Source organism: Myotis yumanensis, unplaced genomic scaffold (assembly GCF_028538775.1).
Source record: "Myotis yumanensis isolate MYYU_CA2020_CCGP unplaced genomic scaffold, mMyoYum1.0.hap1 SCAF_3, whole genome shotgun sequence".
Lineage (NCBI taxonomy): Eukaryota > Metazoa > Chordata > Mammalia > Chiroptera > Vespertilionidae > Myotis > Myotis yumanensis.
The window spans coordinates 86,802,685-86,825,250 of NW_027223754.1; the positions used below are offsets into that span (position 1 = coordinate 86,802,685).

At 39.3% G+C, this 22,566-nt stretch overlaps 2 protein-coding genes across 5 annotated transcripts in view; one reads left to right on the forward strand and one right to left on the reverse strand.

Moving 5' to 3' along the window:
• The window catches only part of RB1 (RB transcriptional corepressor 1), a 203,191-nt gene extending 201,201 nt beyond the window's left edge, over positions 1-1,990 (forward strand). The window contains exon 28 of the mRNA XM_070409052.1: positions 63-1,990. Coding sequence (XP_070265153.1) covers positions 63-117 — 55 coding nt within the window. The 3' untranslated portion in view covers positions 118-1,990. The remainder of the gene's footprint in view (positions 1-62) is intronic.
• Positions 1,991-3,896: 1,906 nt separating this feature from the next.
• Positions 3,897-22,566, reverse strand: part of RCBTB2 (RCC1 and BTB domain containing protein 2) — a 36,328-nt gene continuing 17,658 nt past the window's right edge. For all 4 annotated transcript variants that reach the window (XM_070409057.1, XM_070409058.1, XM_070409056.1 and 1 more), the window contains 9 exons: positions 20,581-20,747; positions 19,889-20,047; positions 19,655-19,759; positions 18,649-18,791; positions 13,533-13,723; positions 12,874-13,000; positions 11,009-11,148; positions 6,900-7,030; positions 3,897-5,154 (listed from right to left, as the gene is read on the reverse strand). In XM_070409057.1, coding sequence (XP_070265158.1) covers positions 5,014-5,154; positions 6,900-7,030; positions 11,009-11,148; positions 12,874-13,000; positions 13,533-13,723; positions 18,649-18,791; positions 19,655-19,759; positions 19,889-20,047; positions 20,581-20,747 — 1,304 coding nt within the window. In that variant the 3' untranslated portion in view covers positions 3,897-5,013. The remainder of the gene's footprint in view (positions 5,155-6,899; positions 7,031-11,008; positions 11,149-12,873; positions 13,001-13,532; positions 13,724-18,648; positions 18,792-19,654; positions 19,760-19,888; positions 20,048-20,580; positions 20,748-22,566) is intronic.

The following is a 22,566-nucleotide window of genomic DNA, read 5'->3' on the forward strand; positions in this document are numbered from 1 at the left end:
AATGATGCCAAACCTGTCCCTACAGCTCAGGCTTTTATGTTTGCTATTCCTTCTGTCTCTAGGTGCTCTTTCCCTAGAATTTTGCCTTTCAGTGCTCAGTTCAGAGGATTTGTTTGAACATCCAAGTATGTAGAAGCAAATAATATTCCCTTCCTCTTTTCAGATGTCATGTACGTACTATATTCCAATCATAGTTGTAAATGTGATGATACAACAGTTAATAAAAAAACTGCCCTAACCGACGTGGCTCAGTGGACTACAGCATCGGCCTGTGGACTGAAAGGTCCCAGGTTTGATTCCAGTCAAGGCATGTACCTTGGTTACGGGCACATCCCCAGTGGGAAGTGTGCAGGAGGCAGCTGATCGATGTTTCTAACTCTCTATCCCTCTCATCTTCCTCTCTGTAAAAAATCAATAAAATATATTTTAAAAAAACAAAACCAAAATCCCATCTTTGTGGAACTTCATTCTATTTCTAGTTTGGGGGAAGTACAGCAAGTGAATAAATAAATGTGAAATACATAATATGTCCAATTGTATTAAGTACTTTGGAGAAAGAGCAGGGAGATGTAGGGAGTGCTGGTAGGGAAAGTTTTAAGTTTTCAGTAGAGTTGTCAGGGAAAGACTTGCTGAGGTGATATTTTAGCAGAGCCCTGAAGATGGTGGAAGAGGGAGCCATTGACAGGAAAACAGTCCCCAGAGGGGGAAGCCAGAGCTAGGCGGTGGGAATCTTCTGGTGCTTTGGTCGGCAAACTGTGGCTCGAGAGCCACATGCGGCTCTTTGGCCCCTTGAGTGTGGCTCTTCCACAAAATACCACGCGGGCGCGCACATACAGTGCGATTGAAACTTCGTGGTCCATGCGCAGAAGTTGGTTTTCGGCCTGGGCGAGTCTATTTTGAAGAAGTACTATTGATATTTGGCTCTGTTGAGTAATGAGTTTGCCGACCACTGGTCTGGTGTGTTTGAGCAATAAGGAGTCATAGAAGAATGGAGAGTTGTAAGAGGAGGAGTGGTGGAGCAGGTATCTCTCTTAATCTAATATAAAGTTTATATGAAAAGCCTTTCCTCCCAAGCATCTTTTATTTACATAACAAACCCACAGTTCATCTGCAATTCTGAAATCCTAAAGGCTTAAAAAAAAAAAAAAAAAGGAAAGAAAGAGGTGGAGCTCTGGATGGGGTTGCTAAGTGGTTAGAGCATTGGCCTGCTCAGTGAAGGGTTGTGGGTTTGATTCCCAGTCAAGGGCATGCACCTGGGTTTCTGTTTCCTCCCCATCCCCAGGTGGGGCACGTGGGGAAGGAAGGCAACCAGTCAATATCTGTCTCTCCCATCGATGTTTCTCTTTCTCCTCCTCTCTCTCTCCCTCCCCAACCTCCCTGCCACTCTCTCTGAAAAGTAAAGGAAAAAATATCCTCAGGTGAGGATTCAAAACAAAACAAAACAGGGTGGATAGTTTGTTCCTGGTGGAAGAAAGGCAAATAAAGAGGTTAGAGCAGGAAAAGCAGCAAGCATACTTGAAAGGACTGTATTTATGTTGGATGGAGATCTTATATGAAATGCAGTCTCTTAGGGTAAGGCAAAATCAAGCAATTTATGACACTAAAACTTCTTAATCTAGATAATAAAAATAGATCACTTCTGGCAATTCAGTATTTTAGAAATTTAAGTTCTTTATTTAAAAAAAAAGTTCAAATTCATATATTTTCATCACTTTCCCAGTGCAGATGTTGGGGGAGGGGGCACAGCCATCTACATGCCAGTTCTGTTACCATCTGCATGGATTCATAGAAACTTGCCTGTAGAAGCATATTTTTGTTCCTCATTTTGGAGCCAGATAGTGTACCCAGCATTGGGTAGGTAACACTGTATAATATTTGAATGGAATTAAAATAGGCTTTTAAAATTCTTATAAATCCTTTTTTTTGTATCCATTATTTTGGGACTATACTTATATATTAGTATTGCTATATATGATAATGGTAGTTTAATATGAATGTTAAGTTTATTCCACAGACCAACATCAGGTACTTCCTGAATAGAAAATTTTGGGATTTTAACTGAATTTAGTGAAAGAAAATCAGTATGATTTGTTTCTATGCTTTGGCAAAGACTGAATTAAAAATAAAAGTAAGGTATCCTTTTTCCTTTCTTTTTACAATTCTCCCAATCTATTTGTTGTAATAGGAGGGGGAGTCTAATAAGAGACAAGACTGTGTAGTTTGTCATTACTTCCTTTTCATTACTGGTCAAGAATTCTATTTCTAAATAAAACTCACCAGGTTATGGTTCAGAATGACTGGCAGTTTCTTCCAGTCTCAGCTGAAGAACATTAACCTTTACTTTTAAAAAAGCATGGATTTGTATCTTCATAAACATTTATCAGCAGATCAGGATACTACTTTATTCCTGTAAAATCTTAACTTTTCTCTGTAAATTAGGGTAAAATTATTTTGGAAGCATTAAAACATTGAACCTCCTCATGTGAGCAGAGTGGAAACAAAAACTTAAGGATAGGAAATCTAAGATGAAAGGAAGGATCCATCCATCCATAACATTCTTATGTAGTGTTATTATGAAAATGTAACTTTTCTCTCTCATATCCCTAATTGAGCAGTAGTGTTTCTGAGACTCTATCCTCAAAGACCAGAGAGAAGCATGTTTTTTTTCAGAGAGATGCATCCACTGGACTCATATGTCATCTTTCAAATGTCTATAATTAGCCCTTATTGTTTGGAATCAGGGATTTTAAGCGCTCTCATCCTTGGCTAAAAACATCAAAAATACTCTTTGGTTACATATTTTTTAATATACTGAATTAGAATCCTTGAATCTATATTTTGAAAAAGTCCTGTGGCGTATTCTGTTGTACCCAAAGATACGAAGCACTGAGCTATATAGCAGTGCAGACCTAACATAACAAAGTGTAGAAAGAAAATCCAGATACAAATCCACCTGACCCTCCTTAATAACTTGTACTCTGGCAATATGGTTATTGACTCATGGTGGAGTTTGGTAAAGGGTGGTCCATTTTGCATCCTTAAATAAACTTACCTGTTCCCTTTGTTCCAATTTTTACACGAAATGAGTTTATAAAAGAGAAAGGCAGCAAGGAGCTTCAGAAGACCCTATCAGACTGCAAGAAAGAGGAAAGGCTTTGGAAGACACTATGAAAATGTAAAGGTTTTGGTCAGTTACAGTGAGCATAGGAGGGTGAGGAGGAAAAGTCAGACATGAAGACTGGAGTTGTCCAACTGCGAGAACTGACAGCTATAGGTAATAGCCAGATCTGCGTATTTCTTTGCTGGATAAAATAGCAAATCTACCAAAAAGTGGGGGAAAGGATATATGGTAGATTTAAAATAAATAACTGAATGAGACTATATAATTCCAGAAATAGGATTGCAATTTAGAACTAGAGGCATCCAGATTACTTAGCCTCTACAAGATAAGGTGTGCAAAGCTGGATAAACAATGAAACTAAGGATTCTAATGTGACCTCACCAATAAAGAATAGCCACAGGCAATAATATGAACAGTAAGTTGTTTATAACCATTTGTTTTAAGTGGGCTTCAGTATGCTACCTTATTTGAGTAACTGCTTTAAAATACAAGCTCATATCACATGGATTTATATACATAAGGCATAAAGTTGATGCAATTTTGCTGTTTCTTAGGAATTAAAAAACGTGGATACAAAGTACAGCATAGGGAATATCGTCAATAATATTATAATAATGATGTATGTATGGTGCCAGGTAGATACTAGAAATATCGGGGGAAACACTTTGTAAAGTACATGATTATCGAACCAGTATGCTGTACACCTGAAACTAATACAAAATAATATTGAGTAGAAACTGTATTTGAAAAAAAATTTAATAAATTAAAAATACACATCTATTCTATTATATTCAAATAAACACTTTATTATCAAATAGTTCAGTATCAGAACAAGGTTTCTAGTTTCAAGAGTTTTCTTTACATAATATCATATTGTGAAACGTATTAGGAGGATCTACATGATACTATCCTATATCTCATTCCAGTTTTTATTTTGCAGTTGGGTAACTTGTTTTTTATCTAAAAAGTATAAATTTATCTCATTCTTTTTAATGCTGTATATGAAATGTAAGTTTTAGTGCCTTTTCAGCTGGTATTTTATAATTATACTGTACCAGGTTAAGAGACCTGATTTAAAGTGACATAAAAGTCAATTACAAGAAGAACACAAACATTTTTATATACAGAGGCAAATCTCTCAACACAAAGGCAAAGGACATTTTGCAATTATGTAAGGCAGGTGAGCCCAGAAATAATATTCATTCAAAGATAGTACTTCATATTCAATAATCCCATAAGCAAAATCAATGACTCAGAGTAAATAGAAAATTAAAGTTAGCCCTTAGGCCTTTGACAATTTATTTGCCAAGGTCTTTTGTGAATTCTAATTAATGCTCTAAATTAGCCACTATTTCTCAGAACGATGCACCAGAAGAATATGAACCTTAACAGATGCATGCTGTTTTAAATTTATCCTACAAAAAAAAAGTTATTCTCAGGGCATACTTAAGATTTATAATAAATTAATTGAGTGCCTACTATATGCAAGGCACTGTGCTGGATGCTGAAAATGTGGTGGTGACAGCATTCCTTGTCATTATCTATGCAATATCAGCCTGTTGAATAACAGAACATTCGACCAGGCTAGCATATACTTAGACCAATATGCCAAAAGTGTCCAACTTAAGTGACTCAAAAGAGGAAATGGTAAATATAATAAGACATTTTAATTGTTTTCCCTGGAGCTTAGTCACATCTGATCAGAGTGTTTAATGCCTTTTATATCAACTCTGGATTTCTGCAGATGGGGAAGACTGACCACCATCCCTCTTTTGACAGAACGTAAGTATTCAGCCAAATGTAGCTCATTATTAATACTATTAAAGAGAAGTTATTCTCTGGCTTTTAAAGGGAAGACAGGAATGCTAAAAATGTTTTCCTGCAGGTGAGGATCAGTTTTTAAAGGCTCCAACTCTGCTTGCTTTGCTGATAAAGTTCTTCAGGAGATCATGGTCCATTTCTGCAAAGCCTGAAGTTTGTGTTACTACAGTCAAATGGTTTACACAGAACCTGAAGCAGAATTCTTCCAAATCCTAGGAACAACAAAAAAATATTTTAACAAATTCGTATTTTCCAATGTAATGCAACGTAGAATGAAAACACACAATCAAGGAAAAAGGATTTGATAGCCAATAGGAAGACATATTGGTATGGCAATACCTAAAGAATAGTTATAAAACTATAGTGCTAATATGAATCTATGGTTGTAAAAATGTAAATGACAAAGTAAAACATTCAGGTTCCTCCACAGCAGCCAATACCAGAAATAGGCACCTACATGTCTGAATTCTGTACCTTTCACAGTGAGAGTATTTGTTAAAAGTATGACATTCCTCTTTTATATTCCCCTAGGGCAGAGGTGGGGAGCATCTGGCCCACGGGCCATATAAGGCCCACAAAATCATTTGGTCTGGCCAGAAAGCATTTTGCATGTTGTAAGTGCCCAATAAAGCATTACCTGGATGCAAGACAAATGTCCACTATGCTTTTAAATGTCAATGTTTCTAGCTGGGTGAGACTTTTTAAAACATTAAGTAAAAAAAAAACAAAAACTAGTATTTAGAAATATATACATAATGTAATCTAGGAAAAGATTAGAAGGAGCTGTGTGAAAATGTTACATTCTTTGGTTAATGAGTCATTTCCTTCCTTGTTCTTTTTTTATTTTTCAAATTTTCTTTACTAAGCATATTATTATTTATATAAGCACACAAAAGGTTAAAACCTTTTCTTCCACCCACCACTAAAATGTCCCTGTTTTTTTAACCAAAGGAGAGGATATCCTTATAACAAAAGGAAATCGACTCCAAGAAGTATAGCCTGTTTCCTAAAGATTTAGCTCTAAGACAGGTTTTCTTTCCTTTCATTATCATCAAAACAATACATGGTCACTGCACAAAGTTAAAAAAAAAACAAAGATAAGGAAATGAAAATCATCCATAATTCCACCATCTAAAGATAACCACTGACTATATTTTTCAGTCTTTTTTCTTCGTAGATAATGGGGAAAAAATCAGTCTTAGTCTTTTTAAATTCAGCTATTTATACTTTTTAAAAAATGAAAATGGGACCATAGTTTTTTATATTATTAATATTCTATATAGTTTAAACAATTCTCTAGGGTTCACATTGACTTTTTCTAATTTTTCAAAATTATAAAGAATGCTGCAATAAACATCTTTTAAGTTAATCTTTGTCCAAATCCATGATTACTTCCTTAAGACAATTTATGTGAATTTCTTAAAGAATTAGATCTTTAGAGTTTTTAATACATATAATACCAAACTGTGCCCCAGAATGATTGTACCAGTTTGCACTTTCATCAGTAGTTTAGGAGGACAGCCATTGTTCTGAGCTGTAGTATTTCTAAAAATATACTCCCTGGTATGACAAATGTTTTTATTTATATTTTTCATTTGTTCATAAATCTATATGGTTCATTTGTTCAGTCAAATCACTCATATTATCTTTTTATTTTTAAGAACTATTCATTATGGTAAGCTTGCTTTATCATATGTTGCAAAAAATTTCCCAGCATATTATTTACTTTTTAATTTTCCTTGTATTTTTTGGTGTATAAGCATCTTTTTTTTAAATCAAATCCATCAATCCTTCCTGCCTTTGAGGTCCATCCTAACGTTATAGTGTCACTAATATTTCTTCTGATATTTTATTGTTTACATTAAGTATTTAACCTACTTAATGTAAAGATATGAAGTAGACACCTACCTGTTTTTTTTTCCAGAAGGGAAGCTAACTGAAAAAATGCTTTTCTTACCTGAGCATCATACTTCACAGCAGCAGAGAGCAGAGCAATGGCATTCTCCTCACAGATGCCTTGCTTGATAGTTTGCTGGCAGAGCTTTTTCAAACGATTTTCTCTATAAAATGTAGCCAAATCTAGCAATCCTGGTGGAAAGAGATGTTTATGTGGGGGGAGTGACTTCAAGCATCCTAATTTAAACTCACTCAACCCTTAAGATTTTTTTTGACATTATTTTGAATATAATCCTTAGTGAAGGCTGTATAGATAGACTTGTGCTCATACACTCTGAGCGGGGGGCTTTCCCTAAAACATGGCTGAACTGAGCAAATACAATAGACAAACAAGCAGCCATGGAAAATAAGAGCAGTGAACAAGGCTTTAATATGTTTCCTAGAAATGCCCCTCTAATTATCTGTCCGTCTGCATTACCAATGTCTGCTCTGGGGTCATTTCCATCAGCATACATACATGCTATAATAGCGCTCATCTCTTTAAAAAAAAAAAAAAAGAAAAACCTGTCATGGGGACATGTCTGCCTCTCATCACCCTCCCCATTTCTCTGCTCCTCTCTACAGCAAACCTCCAGGGGAGAGTCCTCTGCTTGCTGCCTTCATTTTCTGAGCTCCCATTCTCATCTCAAGCCATTCCAGGCATAATCCCATCCCCTCCACTCCTGACATCACACCTGGGATTGTCACTAAAGGCTGCCACAATGCCAAGTCCAACGCTATTCTCCAGTTTCATCTTACTCAAGAATGACAAAATTTCCTGTGGCTGATGATCATCCTTTTCTTGAAATGCTTTGTTACTTGCTTGTGTTTTTCTTCTTTTTAATTAGTTACTCTTAAGTCTCTTGGCTAGACCATTTTTCCTGACTTTCAAATGTGAGGGTGCCCCAGGGTTCAATCCTCATATTCTTATTTCACTTATTCCCCTAAGTCAGTGGTCGCCAACCTTTCGGACCTCACGGACCACCAGTGGTCCGCGGACCATCAGTTGGCAACCACTGCCCCTAAGTGATTCCAGCCCGGTGGTTTCAAATGCCATTAATTGTTATCTACCCCATAGGACACTATGAAGTACTCCAGTCAGGAATGGCCAGTTAGCATTTGAAAGACCCTTGTCAGGAGTTTCAGATACTACCTAAATCTTCAGAGAGAGCTAGAAATACTTTGTTATTGGTGAAATGAGTAGTGTTCAGGATATGTGACTTGGCTCTAAATATCGTGAGCGCCCTTTTGCCTTTGCATGAATGGCATTCAAGCATCATGAGCTTAAGTAGTCCTATACCTGTGGAGTGGTACATTCGCTAGGTCTACATCCAGTCCTAGGCTGATCAAAAGGTTAGCTAAACCCTGCTACTAGAGTATTGTTACATCTACTTCATGCTAACCTTTCAAGCAAGCTCCTTTATAGAGGGCCTAATGGACAGATAGCAGGGATTTCATCAATCTCACAACGTTTACTGTTCTTGTTTGTGTCTGCTATTGAGTGGAAGAATTTGGTCAGAAACTTGCTTTCATTGTAATATGACACACATTATCAAAGTTAAGAAAGAAAAGCCTGTGGTCCATTGGAGGATGCTGAAACCATAAGAATTGTGAATGGCTCAGTGGTTTCTGGTCAGTTTTCAACAACTCCCAAACTCATACCAACAGCCCTATGTACTCCCCAGCTTCAGACTCACATTGACCCGGACTCGCAAGAACTGCCCTAAGACAGGACCCTGCCCTACGTCCCTGCTCAGGAGGCCTCATTCTATACTGCCAGGCACACCCCTCATCACCCAAAGTGTGGTTAAGGAGCCGTGTACCCATTCTTACTTAGGGCACACTTTGGGTGTCTGGGACCCTGGGATTCCCCGACTAACTGGCCCTGAGACCACATGTGTGGGTATTCCCTCCCCTCCAAACCATACCACCAATGCACAGCCCCTCAGCCTCAAGGGGTGGCTGAGGTGGTGGTGGCTGGAGCTTGGACATGCAGGCTGTGGTGCCCACACACCCCTTGTGATGCAGGATGTAGCTGGTGGAGGGAAAAGGAAGGCACCTGGCTGCAAGCTGGAGGCCAGAGGCCTGTCCCTCCCATGCCACTGTGTTCAGCACAGAACTCCTAGGAGTCGCACAACTCTTAAATTCCAACTAAAACTTAACCTGGCTTTTCAGTTCTCAATGAAGGTATACTTTTCAAGGTCTGAGGATTGAACATATTTTATCTGAAGTTAGCATCACATCTCACTAAGTTTTTAGATGTATGATACGTAGCCCTTTATTTGGGCTCTTGCCCAGGGCCCTGCAAATATTAGGGGTGAGCTGATAAAAATAACTGCCACTTGAATGTTTAATCAGCTCCTTTGACTTTTCAAACTCAAGAGCAGCATCTTTCCATCGTCTTCATCTCAGTGAGTGATACTTCATTACCCCAGCCATTCAGGCCGAGCACCTCAGCACAGTCATTCTTCTCATCTCCTTACAATCCTTCTCTTCTCTTTACACCCACTTCCCAGCCATTGACAAATACCATCAGCTCCATCTTTAAAATATCCAGATCTGGTCTCTTCAACGCCACCACTGCTACACCACTAACCCAGGGTGCCATCATGTCACACCTGAGCCATTAGAATTACTGATCTTTTAAAAACAAATCACATCATTCCTATGGTATAAGCTACTTGCTGCTTCTCCACTACACACACAGTCACGGCCACCTAGATATGACCACACTTTCCCCTACCTCCTATGCATCTGGCTGGGTTATGGCCTTGGCCAGCTCTGATCCATGGTTTGAAGTAAGGGGAACTTCCAGGACCCTGCCTCCTTAAGATTTTGGGCATTTGCCCTTCACCCCTTTGTCGCTGTCCCTCCATTCTGTTACCTGTAATGCAAAAGCGGTCTTGGACCATGAGCACAGGGGCTACATATAGCAATGCCCTGCCCTGTATCCCTGTGTGAGAGAGAAAGATACTATCTTGTTTAAGCCACTCTCCCCCCCCGCCCGCCCCCCATTTTACTGTCAGAATTAAAGCAAATCCTAAATAGCACAATCCTATGCTCAAAACCTCACACCAAGAAAAAAACTCAAGCTCCTCGCCATGGCCTTCACGGTTAGGTATGATCTTGCCCAGCTCTCAACTCCTTAATTCCTCCCAGTATAAGTCTTGCTCAGTCCATTCCAATCACCCTGGCCTTCCCCCTCCTCTTCCACATGCTAACTTTGTTCCTGTCTTAGACTTCTGCACTTATTGTTACCCATGCTGAGTGCTCTTCCTGGGGTATCTGCATGGCCCACTCGTGACTCCCCAGGGCTCTGCTCAATGCACTTCCCAACGGAGGCTTCTCTTGACCCTCCTGACTGACTGCTTGCATTTATTGCTTAGGGCTGGCCTCCCTCATCTGAGTACAAGCCCCTCAGGGGCAGGGCCTCAGTCTGTTTCTGCACAGATGCCCAAAGGAGCTGCAGCACACAGTGAGCATGGGCACTAAAACATTGTGCAAGAAAGGAAGGAAACTGTAAAACTTCAGAAATCAGACTTTTGTTTACCTGAGTAAAATTACATGCTAATCTGGTTTAAAAAAATGTTATATTGACATGTATAAACATGTCAAATGAATGTTTAAAAATTTGGGGATTGAACTCTTTCTTTAGTTCCTGGCAGCTGTAAACTGAAACTTAGTATGTATTGAACTCTGCATCCATGGGGTACCCTGTGTTGCTTTTTTAATGTCAGGTGAACACATCTGTCCCAAAGCCATCTGGGATGGAAATTCACAGATACAGAGACCAGCAGGGCTTATGATGTGGATTTTATCTGTTTTATAATGAAAACATCTTGAGGGCAATAGATATGATAGCTAAAAGTTATGTACAATACTAACATATAGTAATTAAGAGTGGTACCTGCTGCACAGTGATGATAATTCATCTATCTCTTCTTTTATCTATTCAGTCAACCTCTGAATGATTAGTAACAAGGGAAAAGAGTTTGGGTTCAACACACAAAGAGAGAACGCCTTCTGCGATTGCACTCACAGCGACATCCATTTAGGCTCCACAGAAATCACCTTGCCAAGTTACCCAGCACTTTGCCAATCTCTTGGTAAAGTCTGGTGGTAATTAATTACCTACTGCCTCCTCAGGGGGAAGGCTGATGCTGTCTGTGTACAGGTATTCCAGGAAGGCTCGGTAAACAGGATATGAAAATTCACTCATTTCTACAATATCATCCTCACTGTCATCCAATGAAGAACGAAAATGCTCACACCTGAAGGAAGAAAAGCATGTCAGGTCCTAGCTTCTGGGCAAGAGCAGATAACACAAGGAGCACACCCCTGTGGAGCTTAAAGGGGGAGAACCTAACAAGGAGAAAGGAAACACAACATTACACATGACACTCACCAAGTTGCACATTTTTATGTCCCTGCCCTGGCCCCTCACTTCCTCTGTGTCCAGTTTTCAACCAACCATTAATTTAACAAGGTTGCAAATGCAAACCTGCTGTGGGAGACCTGCCCCTGCAGACACACTGGATGGAGACAGTGCCGCCTCCCTGAAAGTAACCACACCGTGTCCAGGGAGCAGCATTTATGGAAGTCAGATGGGTTTATTTTTGTAACTGCTGAGTAATTTTGTTTCTTCACTTCCTGTTATGGTTTGAATTGTCTCTCATAAAATTCATCTGTTGAAGTCTTAACATCAGAATATAACAATATCTGAAGAAAGGGTCTTTCTTTACAGAGGTTAGTTACCAAGTTAAAATGAGGTCATTAGAGTGGACCCTAATCCAATATGACTGGTGTCCATATGAAAAAGAGGGAATTTGGACACAGGTGTGTACACACACAGGGAGGACGCCATGTGAACACTGCATTTATGTTGCCACAAGCCAAGGAACGCCAAAGATTGCCAGAAACCCCCAAAAGCCAGGAGGCTGGTGGACCAGGTTCTTCTTCACAGCCCTCAGAAGGAACCCACCCTGTGAACACCTGGATCGTGACTCCTAGCCTCCAGGACTATGAGAGAATGAATTTGTTGTTGAAGCCCAGTTTGTAGTGCTTTGTTACAGTAGCCCTAGAAACTGACATACACACACCCTTTATGAAGGTTTATGGACTATAATAAAAGTGAACAAATGTTGTACAGCCTGACCTTACTGAGAGGTGAACTTGAGACTAACACGCTATATTGAGCTTGTTATTTGTTGCAGTGGGATTTAAGTATCTATTAGACAATAGGATGGTTTTCAAAATCATTATGTGAAAAGAAAGAAGCCAGGCACAGAAGAAAACGTATTGTATAATTCCATTTATATAAACTTCTAGAAAATGCTAACTAATCTCTGTGAGGAAAGAAGATTACCTGCCCCAGAACCCAGGGCACAAGGGATGTTTGAGGAGTGACAGAAACGTTCTCAATCTTGACTTGGGGTGATGCTTTCACAGGTGTATTCATATGTCAAAGCTCCTCAAATGTGCACATTAAATGGACTTTAAATGGATGTAACGCATTGGTCAAAATTTATATCAATATATTTGATTTTTTAAAACTCTGTGTTAGCTCTACCCTGGGTCTGTTGCTCTGGAAAAGCCTTATCTTCTCTTTTTTCAAGCCTCTAAAAGTTCTGTACCCCACAGCTGAGTGGGGAGAGTGATGTTCCCCGCCGGGCCCAGCGCTAGCGTGGAGGTTTACTTGTGTTGAAGCCGGCGCGCTAACAGCTCACAACACTCACCGCGGGCAGCCGCTGCTCCCCGTTCCAAGTCGTGCAAGGAAGCGGGAGAGCTCCTAGAGAAAGCTCCCTGAGCCAACCGCGCTGGTGGTCGCCTCTGGTAGTTCTTGTTTTGTGTATATGTGTTTCCCAGGCTGCCCTGAAAGCTCCTAAGGGCAAAACCGGCCTCACATTTTCCCATAATTACTGAAGTGCCTAGAGTAGTTCCTTGGCAAATAACAAATGTATTTACTTATTTAATTCTCAAAATAAGTGATTCCATACCTAATTTTGAGAAGGACTTTATGTGCATAAATGTACTTTCCATCCACCAGAAATCTCAGGTCTGCGGTGTTGGGGTTGTCAAATTCCCTCTTCAGAGACTCAGCTACTGTGAGGTGGTCGTCAGGTTCTAAGAGAATCACAACACCAGTGTTTCTAGCATTAGCTACAGACATAATGAAAACGCAGGCTGCAGTACAGCATTGCTCTGCGGCGCAGACACTCGGGAAAACGTCAGCTCTCTAAAATAACTGCGCAACTGAGCCATGCTTCTCCCCTCAATATGAACTCGCACCTCTGTAATCATTAAGGGTTAAAACCTCACACACATCTCTTTATAAATCTGGCAAAACAACTACTACACAGTACAAAACCATCTCACTAAATGAAATTTTTGAATATTTAAATAGACACACTAGCTAAAAAACAATTTCTCAGTCAAGTTAAAAAGTAGTCAAATAAAAGTACTTTTAATTTAGTATGTAGTCTTTGTTTCTGATACTTTTAAGAGAAATCAAACTAGTTCCTTTTCACACGAATCCATTTGAGGGAAATAAATGATATGATACTGCACTTAACAAAGTCTTTCCTATCAAAATAAAAGCACCAGAGTTCTCTTCCTAGTTTTCAAGCATCACCCAAATGGACAGTGATCAGCTCACCCACAGAGAGGAGGCGCCAGGAGACAGCGGGAGTGGCAAAGCAGGCAAACACGTCGTCCGTGCAGGAGAGGTGGGTGAGGTGAGGCAGGACCACGGACTGGCCCCGGCACTGGCCCCACATGTACACGTGCCCTCCCTGGGTCTTGGCGGCAGATGTGTGGGCAGAGTGGCAGGCTGCAATTTCTGTAATTCTAAATTCACAAACACCAAGTAAACACAGTAAACAGAAGAAGAAATGACTTTATCTCATCTCCCCTTAGGTTTGATTTCAAAACACAAAACAAAAAAAGTTACATATCTAATCTAGATTTTCAGGCAGTAAAGGTATTTACATCGAAGCTATACTTCAATGCACTTATAACTCATGAAGACCTTATTACCACTTCTAGCCAGCAGGCTTATAAAAACATGTACCATCCCATTTTGAAATCCAGTACAATCCAAGAGAGTAAAGACAAAAAAAGAAAGGGGGAAAAAAAGGTGATATAACTTTTTATTAAAATGTTACTCACTGAAGTAGATAATAAAAGCTAGAACCATCTTAACACAGGTTCAAAAAGTATTTTCATCAAAACATCACCAATTTTAGAGTTAAATAGAGCATGCTGTAAGTCACCACAACTCACACTGCGAACAGTACATTCAGTAGTGATACCTCACTGGACTGTGTCATCTAGAGCCCAAGCGTACAGTTTTCTGGGACCCACCTGTGTGAGACCCTGGTGCAATAGGCTCATGACTGCCAAGGAGGCAGTTCTCAGAACACTTCCTAACAGAAAACACTATTTTTGTTTATTTGGAAGCAATTACTTTGCTCTAAGAACAAGCCACCATACAGATTCAAAGAAGACAGTAAACTATTTTACCCCAAGTGAGGCGGTCATCTCGGGTTTGCTGCAGCGCAGGCAATGGGATCAGCATCCTCAGCAACTCACTCAGAACCTCAGAGTCATCTTTGGCTTCTTCTCCCTCCTCACCTACCACTTCCTTCAGAATATCCACTTGACAGATAACATAGTCCCTTCGTAACTTCCCCCATCGGCCACCACCCTCAGTCAGACACACCCCACATCTGGACCAATGGAACAGTCTCCTAGGTCTCTCTGCCTTAGAACTTCTCTCTCCACTGACCCAAATTGCACACCAGCAGGTTAATAATCCTCTGGAAACACCATTCTCACCAGTACTTTCAAACCTTCAGTGATTTCCCACAAGATAAAACCCAGACAAGTGACATCAAGGCCTTCCATAATTTGGCTTCCACCCATGTCCAACCTTCTTTCAAATGACTTTTGCCCACACACCCTATGTTCCAACAAACAGGTACACACTGCCCCTCAGTGTCTGTATTCACAGTTCAAGTCCTTATTCAGAAATGTTCTTTCCTTTCTCTTTGCCTCAGAAATCCTACCCATCCTTTAAGGTCCAGTTCAAACAGCCAGGAGGTAAGAGGTCTCTCGCTCACCTAAGCTCTTGCAGTACCGCCTGTCCACACCAGCTGGCCTGACCCAGTTACCTTTCAGGTGGAGATGTCTTAGATCACAAGTTCCTGCCAGGTTGATTCACTGGCTTATTTCTCTCTCCCTAAGCACCCACTACGTGTCTTACTAAATATAATTTGTAGATCATTTTATTGACTAATTGGGAAAGAGTCAACAACACAGAACAACTGAAGATTGGACAAGCCCACACTGACCAAGGCTAGCAATTGAAGGGTGGAGATATTCCTCCACTGTGAGCTTTAACTAGAGGTTCCCCAGTCCAGGAGGATGGTCCTCGCACAATCTGGAGATTGCTGTGGCGGCTTCCCTCAGAAGGCTGAGAAATATTCTTTTCATGTGCAGCCCAAGTAATTCCCCTGATTTATTAGAAGGTAGCTCTCAGCTCTTGAAAACAACCCAAGGAATGGAGGAGATGAGGCTGTATGTCGCAGAGTGGGGAGCCGGATGTGGAGGTAGGTTTGAATGCTAGCTTTACCAAGAGGCTGTGTGACTGGGAATGTCCCTGAGATCTACGAGTCTTTCATCACATTGCAAGGCCAGTATTGTGAATTAAGTGAGAAAACGTTAGGCCCAGGGGGTGGAGTGGGGTGGAGGGGATCAATGAGGGAAAAAAGGGGGATATATGTAATACTTTCAACAATAAAGATAATTTTTTTTAAGAAAAACATTAAGCCCCAAGTGCGATGACTGGTGTACAAACGTAGCCTAACAGTAGAGGTTTCTCAATATTACTACTTCTACTCAGCATTTTAAGTGCCATAGGCTCATGTGTGTAGAGAATGTGTATTTCTAATGGTCAATTCAAATTAGTAAGGCCTTTCCTATTTACATGGTTAAGTTAGTCAAATTGGCTCAAATTGAACCTCGCCTACATGGGGAAAATGGTCAATACTATTTTGCTTCTCAATAAGGATTTTTTTTCAAAAAATAAAGAAAAAGGGCAAATAAAATAAATACATTTATTCAAAGAAAGTGAATTTACTACTACCACCCATCTACCCTCATGTTACAACTACATATGAGAGGAGCAATAATTCACTTAAAATGGCTTGGTGCAGTAGGCAAAACATGGGCTGGAAGTCAGAGGCCAAGTACTTAAACTCTTATAATCCATTTTATCATCTTAAAAAAGAGAAGTGGAGGCTTGTGGTGAAGATAAATGAAGTAATCTACCATCCCAGTGCACATTCAAAAATGGTTCTTCTCAGAAGTAACAGTTGCTTCAAGCACAATGGGGTCTGCCCGGAAGAGCTCATGGCTTAGCTGAAGAGAGAAGGAGCGTATCTGTGAAACTGCAAACAGTTCCCAGATAACATCATAGCACCGCCTACAAGTGCTCTGGTGAGTAAGGGGAAATACCTGGGGTCTCCTCAGGGAGTCTTTAAAGTAAAAGGGGGTAAGAAATACATGGACAAATGTGTAGGCATAGGGTGAAGAAGGTTCAACATTAAGAGGTCCTACCCGGCATAGACAAGCAACTTTGGGGGAAGAGAGCAATGACATTTGCTAGGAACAATCTTAGAACCAAGGCTGAAAGGTTTAGATTTGATCTGATGTGATAGACAAGTGGGAAACAGCTGTGTAAACAGAGCCATGATAGGATGAAACAGAGTTCTTAAATTACTCTGGCAACAGTGTGCACCATAGGCTGAAAGGGAGAGGAAGAATAGCCTAGAAGGTGAGCTGGGAAAGGCTGATGGATGTGCAGATGTCATGTCCCAGCATGGTGCCAAGGAAGAACCGGGTGGCCTTTGATATTGTGGGAGTTCAGGGCAAGTCACCCCAAGATGTGCTTCTATGGTATGCAGATTGTTTTGAGCTAAAGGCCACTTTAGCCATGGGCTCAAGAGAAATTTCTGCCCCATCCTGAACTACCTAGAATAACTTGTATTAGGAGCCTTTTTAAATTGAGATTTAGAGAGAGGAAAGTAGAAGAGGAGAGAGACATGGATGTAGCAGTGGAACATCGATCAACTGCCTCCTGCACACCCCCTTTTAGGGATCAAGCCCGCACCCTAGCATGTGCCCTGACCGGGAATTGAACCAGCAACCTTTCGGTGTACAGGAGGATGCACTGGCCAGAGCAGAGATAACCTCTTTTGATCTATCTATAGGGCAGGACAGACTCCTATTTACTAAACGTCTGCTCTTCTTATCATCCCGCAATGACCCTTTGAAGCCCCCAAAGCACCTTACCTCATCCTAGCTCAGGATGTCTCATATACATACCCATGTTCCCTTCTATTTCTGAACCTCGCATGTATGTAAATTCTCTGACTGTCTCAGTATGCGGGGTCCCCATACATATGTATGTATTAAATTTGGTTATTTTCTCTTGCCAATCTGTCTCATGTCTACTTGATTACTATACCAGCCAGAAGAACCCTGAGAGCAGAGGAAAGTTTGCTCCTGCCAGATAGTATCAATGAGAGGAAGCAGAGGCCCGAGTCTAAGAAAACACCAACCTGGCAGTGTGGAGGGAGGGGGCCCAGCGCTGGTCAGATGGCAGGATGGGGGCTCAACATACAGATATCTGAGAAGTTAACAAAAGAAAAAGGCCTTCTACATTTTATCTACTTTAGTTATAAAGCAATCCGGTAATCTCTGGGAGAAGGGGAGGTTAGAACAGCCCAACACTGTTTAGATAAATATTAATTAACTACTCTGTTCTCATCATATGTAATCACTTCCACAATGACCTACTCAGCAAAGACTTTTAGATTTTTTGAATATCTTTTGTGTACTTTGGGGAAACACTTAAAATGATAGCCTTCCTTTTCCATGATAATGTTCTATGAAAAATGTAACTGGTTGAAACACAAAGAGTCTCCATCAACGCTAAACTACCCACCACAGAAAATCAAAATTCCTACATTCACTTCTGAAATCTTTACTATTAGCCTCACAAACAGGGAGCAGCCTTTGCCGTTACAGGAGGTGGAAACACTGCTTTTTGGAGAAGGGCTGGTATAGAGACAGCAAAAGGGTTGGGATGCGGAAGGATGAGGAGCTGGCCTTCCCTAAGCACGGCCTGGTGACATTCTCCTGAACTCCTAGGGACACAAGGGAAGTCCAGGGTGGGGCACAGGCATGGCTGACGCTGCAGCTGCTATAGGAAGGAGGGGGGAGAAAGTTTAGAGGGAACCTTCAAGTCCAGGTTTGGGACCAAAGCCACTGCCTAGGCACCTCACCTTTGCCTGAGGTCGTCTGTTCTGATACCTGATTCATATCAAGAAGCAAATTTTCCTAAACCACAGAACACAGACTGCAAATGTTATCAACTTCCTCTTAAGAATGTAAATCAGCAAACAATGAGGAGGGCAGGAAAAGGTCAGTTGTGAGGAGAAGAATGTAGAATATTTGTTGGAGGTTTAGTCATTGTAGTTTGTATAGAGTAACTATTAGAGGTATAGATGAAATATGGCTAAGGGAAATAGAATATTTGACATAAGTTAAATTCTCCAACAATCCAAAGCCAATTTTAAAAAGGAATGAATGCTCATGTTAAAGAATATTCTAATACTAGCAGCAAATTCCCTACAATTCTATATTATGTCTAAATTTTGTTTAATCACTAAGGAACATTGAGGTTATTTTGAAAATGCACATATTACCTGTCCTTTTCCACAACAACAGGAGTAGGATAGGACTGGTTACTTTTATTGCCAGTGCCCAACTGGCCATAAGAATTTGCACCCCAAGCATATACTTGGCCTTCATCTGTTAATACTAATGTGTGTGCGTAGCCACAGGCAACCTGAAAGAGAAAAACCAAATCCACTCAGGCCTGCTAATTGAGAGAAATATGCTTTCACAGAATAGGTTAAGAATAAAAAAAAAAAAAAACGGGAAGAGGCAGCCTTGAAGAGAGCAAGCATTAAGTTAACCAATCTCTCCATCTCTCCAGAGCCAGCTTAGTTCCAATGCGGCCAAAATTACAGTAAGCTCGCCCTGAGTCCTTTAGTGACATGAGGCCAGTATTTACCTTCGATGTGGCATTCATTATGCTCACAGAGACCAAGGAGGTGAAGTTAATAAGCAACAGACACTGTCACTTTTTAAGAAGAATTTTCTTCTTTTATTATAAAAGTTAACATGTTCAATGTGAAAAAAGTATAAGTATGAAAGTAATCTCAAGCTTGGCATTTTTTTGAGTTATACAAAGATATGCAGATAGCTTTTTTAAATGATCATATTGTATAAGCAGTTCTTTATCTTTTTTTACTTAACATTACATAGAGTACTATTCCTAAATCATAAAAAACCCTTGTAAACATATCTTCTCCACTAATTCTGTAAGTGACGTTTCTCTTTGGTTCCTTAGAATGGAGTAGAATTAGAGATCAAAGGGTCTGAATATTTTTAAGCCTCTTGATATATACTTTCAAAATTTCCTTGGAAAAGATTTTAACAATTTATATTCCAACAGCTGTTTAAGAGAGTGCCCTAGAAATTTAAATTTTCTAATGAATAACTATAACTTAATTCAAGGAAATAGAGCTTAAACCTTTACTTCAATGAATATATCCAAGCAGCTAAACTTTTCATCCTGCTATAGAAACTGTTTTTAATACATCGTATCTTTGCCACGAAAGACTTAAAAACCAATAGAAGACATACCCGCTGGACACGAACACCTTGCAAAGCTAGTCTACAGGGGGTGGACTGGTTGCCACTACTGCCAAGTCCGAGCTGCCCATTTCCATTGTAACCCCAGACATAAACCTGAGAGAAAATGAGAGACTCAATGCAAACAAAAGACAGAAAGTTCTCTGTGTGAGAAACATGCCATGTTGGTATGACACTGAAAAGGCAAACAGTTTTCTTAAGTGAAATATGAAATAACCTTCTTACCTCCCCATTGTCCACCACCGCCATGGAGCACATCTGCCCACATGCTATGTTCACAACTACTTTATTCTGTAAGCCGCTAGTGACTCTTCGAGGGATCGGCTGATTAGCTGTTGATCCAGATCCTACCTGCCCAGAGTTATTATAACCCCAGGCAAATACCTATTGGAACGAAGAGATCAATTAATGCAATATACTAATTTATAAAGTATCCCAATTATACACTAACATATTTGTATTGCACCTCATCTTTGCTTTCAAAGTGGTTGCTATCCATAAACTGTCACAACACAGGCAGGGAAGTTTTGGTAAAATTCATTCTTTCAAAATGTATTAATTTATAAAATTAGGTTATTGGTGTTATCCATACAAACAGTAGTAATTATTACCAAGTATCATATAATATTTATAATAATATCTACTTTGCACCAGCCATCTTTTCCAGCATTTGGAAATTTTTCTTTTTGTAAATAACCCCTTTGAATATAGCAATACAGAATTTTGCAGTAACAGACATTTTTTATTGCATGAAGGTAAAAAATAATATAAACACTGTGACTGTGAGTTGCTAACAAGAATAAAACTAAATTTGAGGGAGGTGGTCATTTTAATTAAATGATCATCCTTCTAGGATTGTTATAGGAATCTATATAATTTTACTGAAAAAAAATCAATGACATTTATGCTATTCTTACTTCTCCATCAGATGTTAGCACCAAAGAATGGTAAGACCCACAGGCAACTTCAATCACTTGTTTGTTGGACAAATTAGTAGAGATATGACAGGGCACCAAACCATGATTAGTTGTCCCATTGCCCAGCTGGCTATAAGCATTATGACCCCAGGTAAAGACTTCTCCTTCTAAAAAAATAAAAACAAAACACAAACATAATTAGCTTTCAAAATATCTGCTTCATCATATGAAAATACATAATGCACTTCTACAAGTGAAACTAAAAATTAAGTTGCAAAAGCAAATCAACTTCCCTATTCCACCAAACTCATTCTGTAAAAATATACACTTGAAAATATAAACTACATTCTACTTCAAAGCAACAAGATGAAATTTAAATAAATGCAATTATAATAGCTGGAAGATAGGCTCTTAATAAATGGCAGAAAAAAGGCTGCTTTTAATAGAATAAATAGAAAAAAAAGCATTAGATTGAAAGTAAAAAAATTTAACTTCCTTATCTGTAAAGTGAACACCAAGTTATTTTTAATCTTTGTTATTATATCACTTATTGCACAATATAATACATATTCATAAACATTCATAAAATATATATGCACAATTTCATAAATAATTATAAAACACACATACCCATGTGCTACCATTCAGGTGAGAAAATATAACCTTTGATCACTCCCAAAGCCCTCCACATACAAATCCTGAATAACAAAATTGTTTGTCCTGTTTTTAAACTTTAAAGAAATGAAATCATACAGTATATACTTGTTTCATCTATATTTTCTACCATATTGTCTCTTTGTGCTACATTCCAGATAATTATTTCTGATCTATCTTCTAGTCTATTAATTTTGTCTTTTGCTGTGTCCAAACTGCAGCTTAAATTGTCTACTGAGTTTTTCATTTGGATAATTATACTGTACATCTAGTTCTTTTTCAAATCTTTTATGATCTCTGCTGGTAGCTTAGAGGTCATTTTTTATTCTTTCAAACAATAAATACAGCTATCTTATCACTGGTATCTGGTAATTCTAATATCTGATATTTAGTAGTCAGTTTTTGCTGGTTTTTTTGCTGGTTCTCCTTCATGCTGCCTGTTTCCTTATGTACCTTGTTGCCTTTGACTATGTGCTGCTAATTGCAACTGGAAAATTATTTTTCAATGGCATCATACTCCCTCAGGCCCAGAATGAAGGTGCCTTCCTAAAGAAAGGATTTACATCAACTTCAGAAGGTACTTAAAGGTATCTCTTTAATAAATTCAAGACTTAAGATTTCTTGGACCATCCAGTCTGATGTGAATACAAATCTATGGTTACAATCTCTCAGGGAGAGGTTTTTTTTCTTTTTTTCCTTCCTAATTTGCTCAGAGCCAAGGAATTCTTTAGTTCGGTCCTGTAAGATGGAAGAACTGGCTCATCCTTGCCCTGAGAGTGTAGCCCTCTGTGGTCTCAGCCTAATGTGTTGACTTATGACCCCATCACCTCATGAATACATTAGACCACAACTCCATTCAAGTGGACAGGCAGATGTCTTTAAGGCCAAATTGGCTTCAAGTTCCCCTCTGATTTCTTAGTTCACACTTTCTCCTAAATCTGATCTAACAATTCCTTTTTGCCTTGTCAGTGCTTTGATGCCTCATGAAAAATATTTTTAATATTTTTAATAGTTGTTTTCAGTGAAGAAATTATCTAAATAATTTAGCCTGCTATTACTGGCAACCAATAATCCCTAAAGGTTATTTTTTTTAATGTGAAATAAGCACATAAAAGAATAGAAAATTTACTTTCGGTTTAAAGAATACTAGTACTAACAAAATGAATACCTAGCTTAAGAAAAACTCTAACTTATGTTTTAATTATAATGTCTTATTAGTCTGAATTCATGAAATAGCCACAGGAATACTTAATTCCTCATATTACTAACTACAGTCATCAGTCACTAACATAAGAATCACAGAATGCAGCCGAAACCGGTTTGGCTCAATGG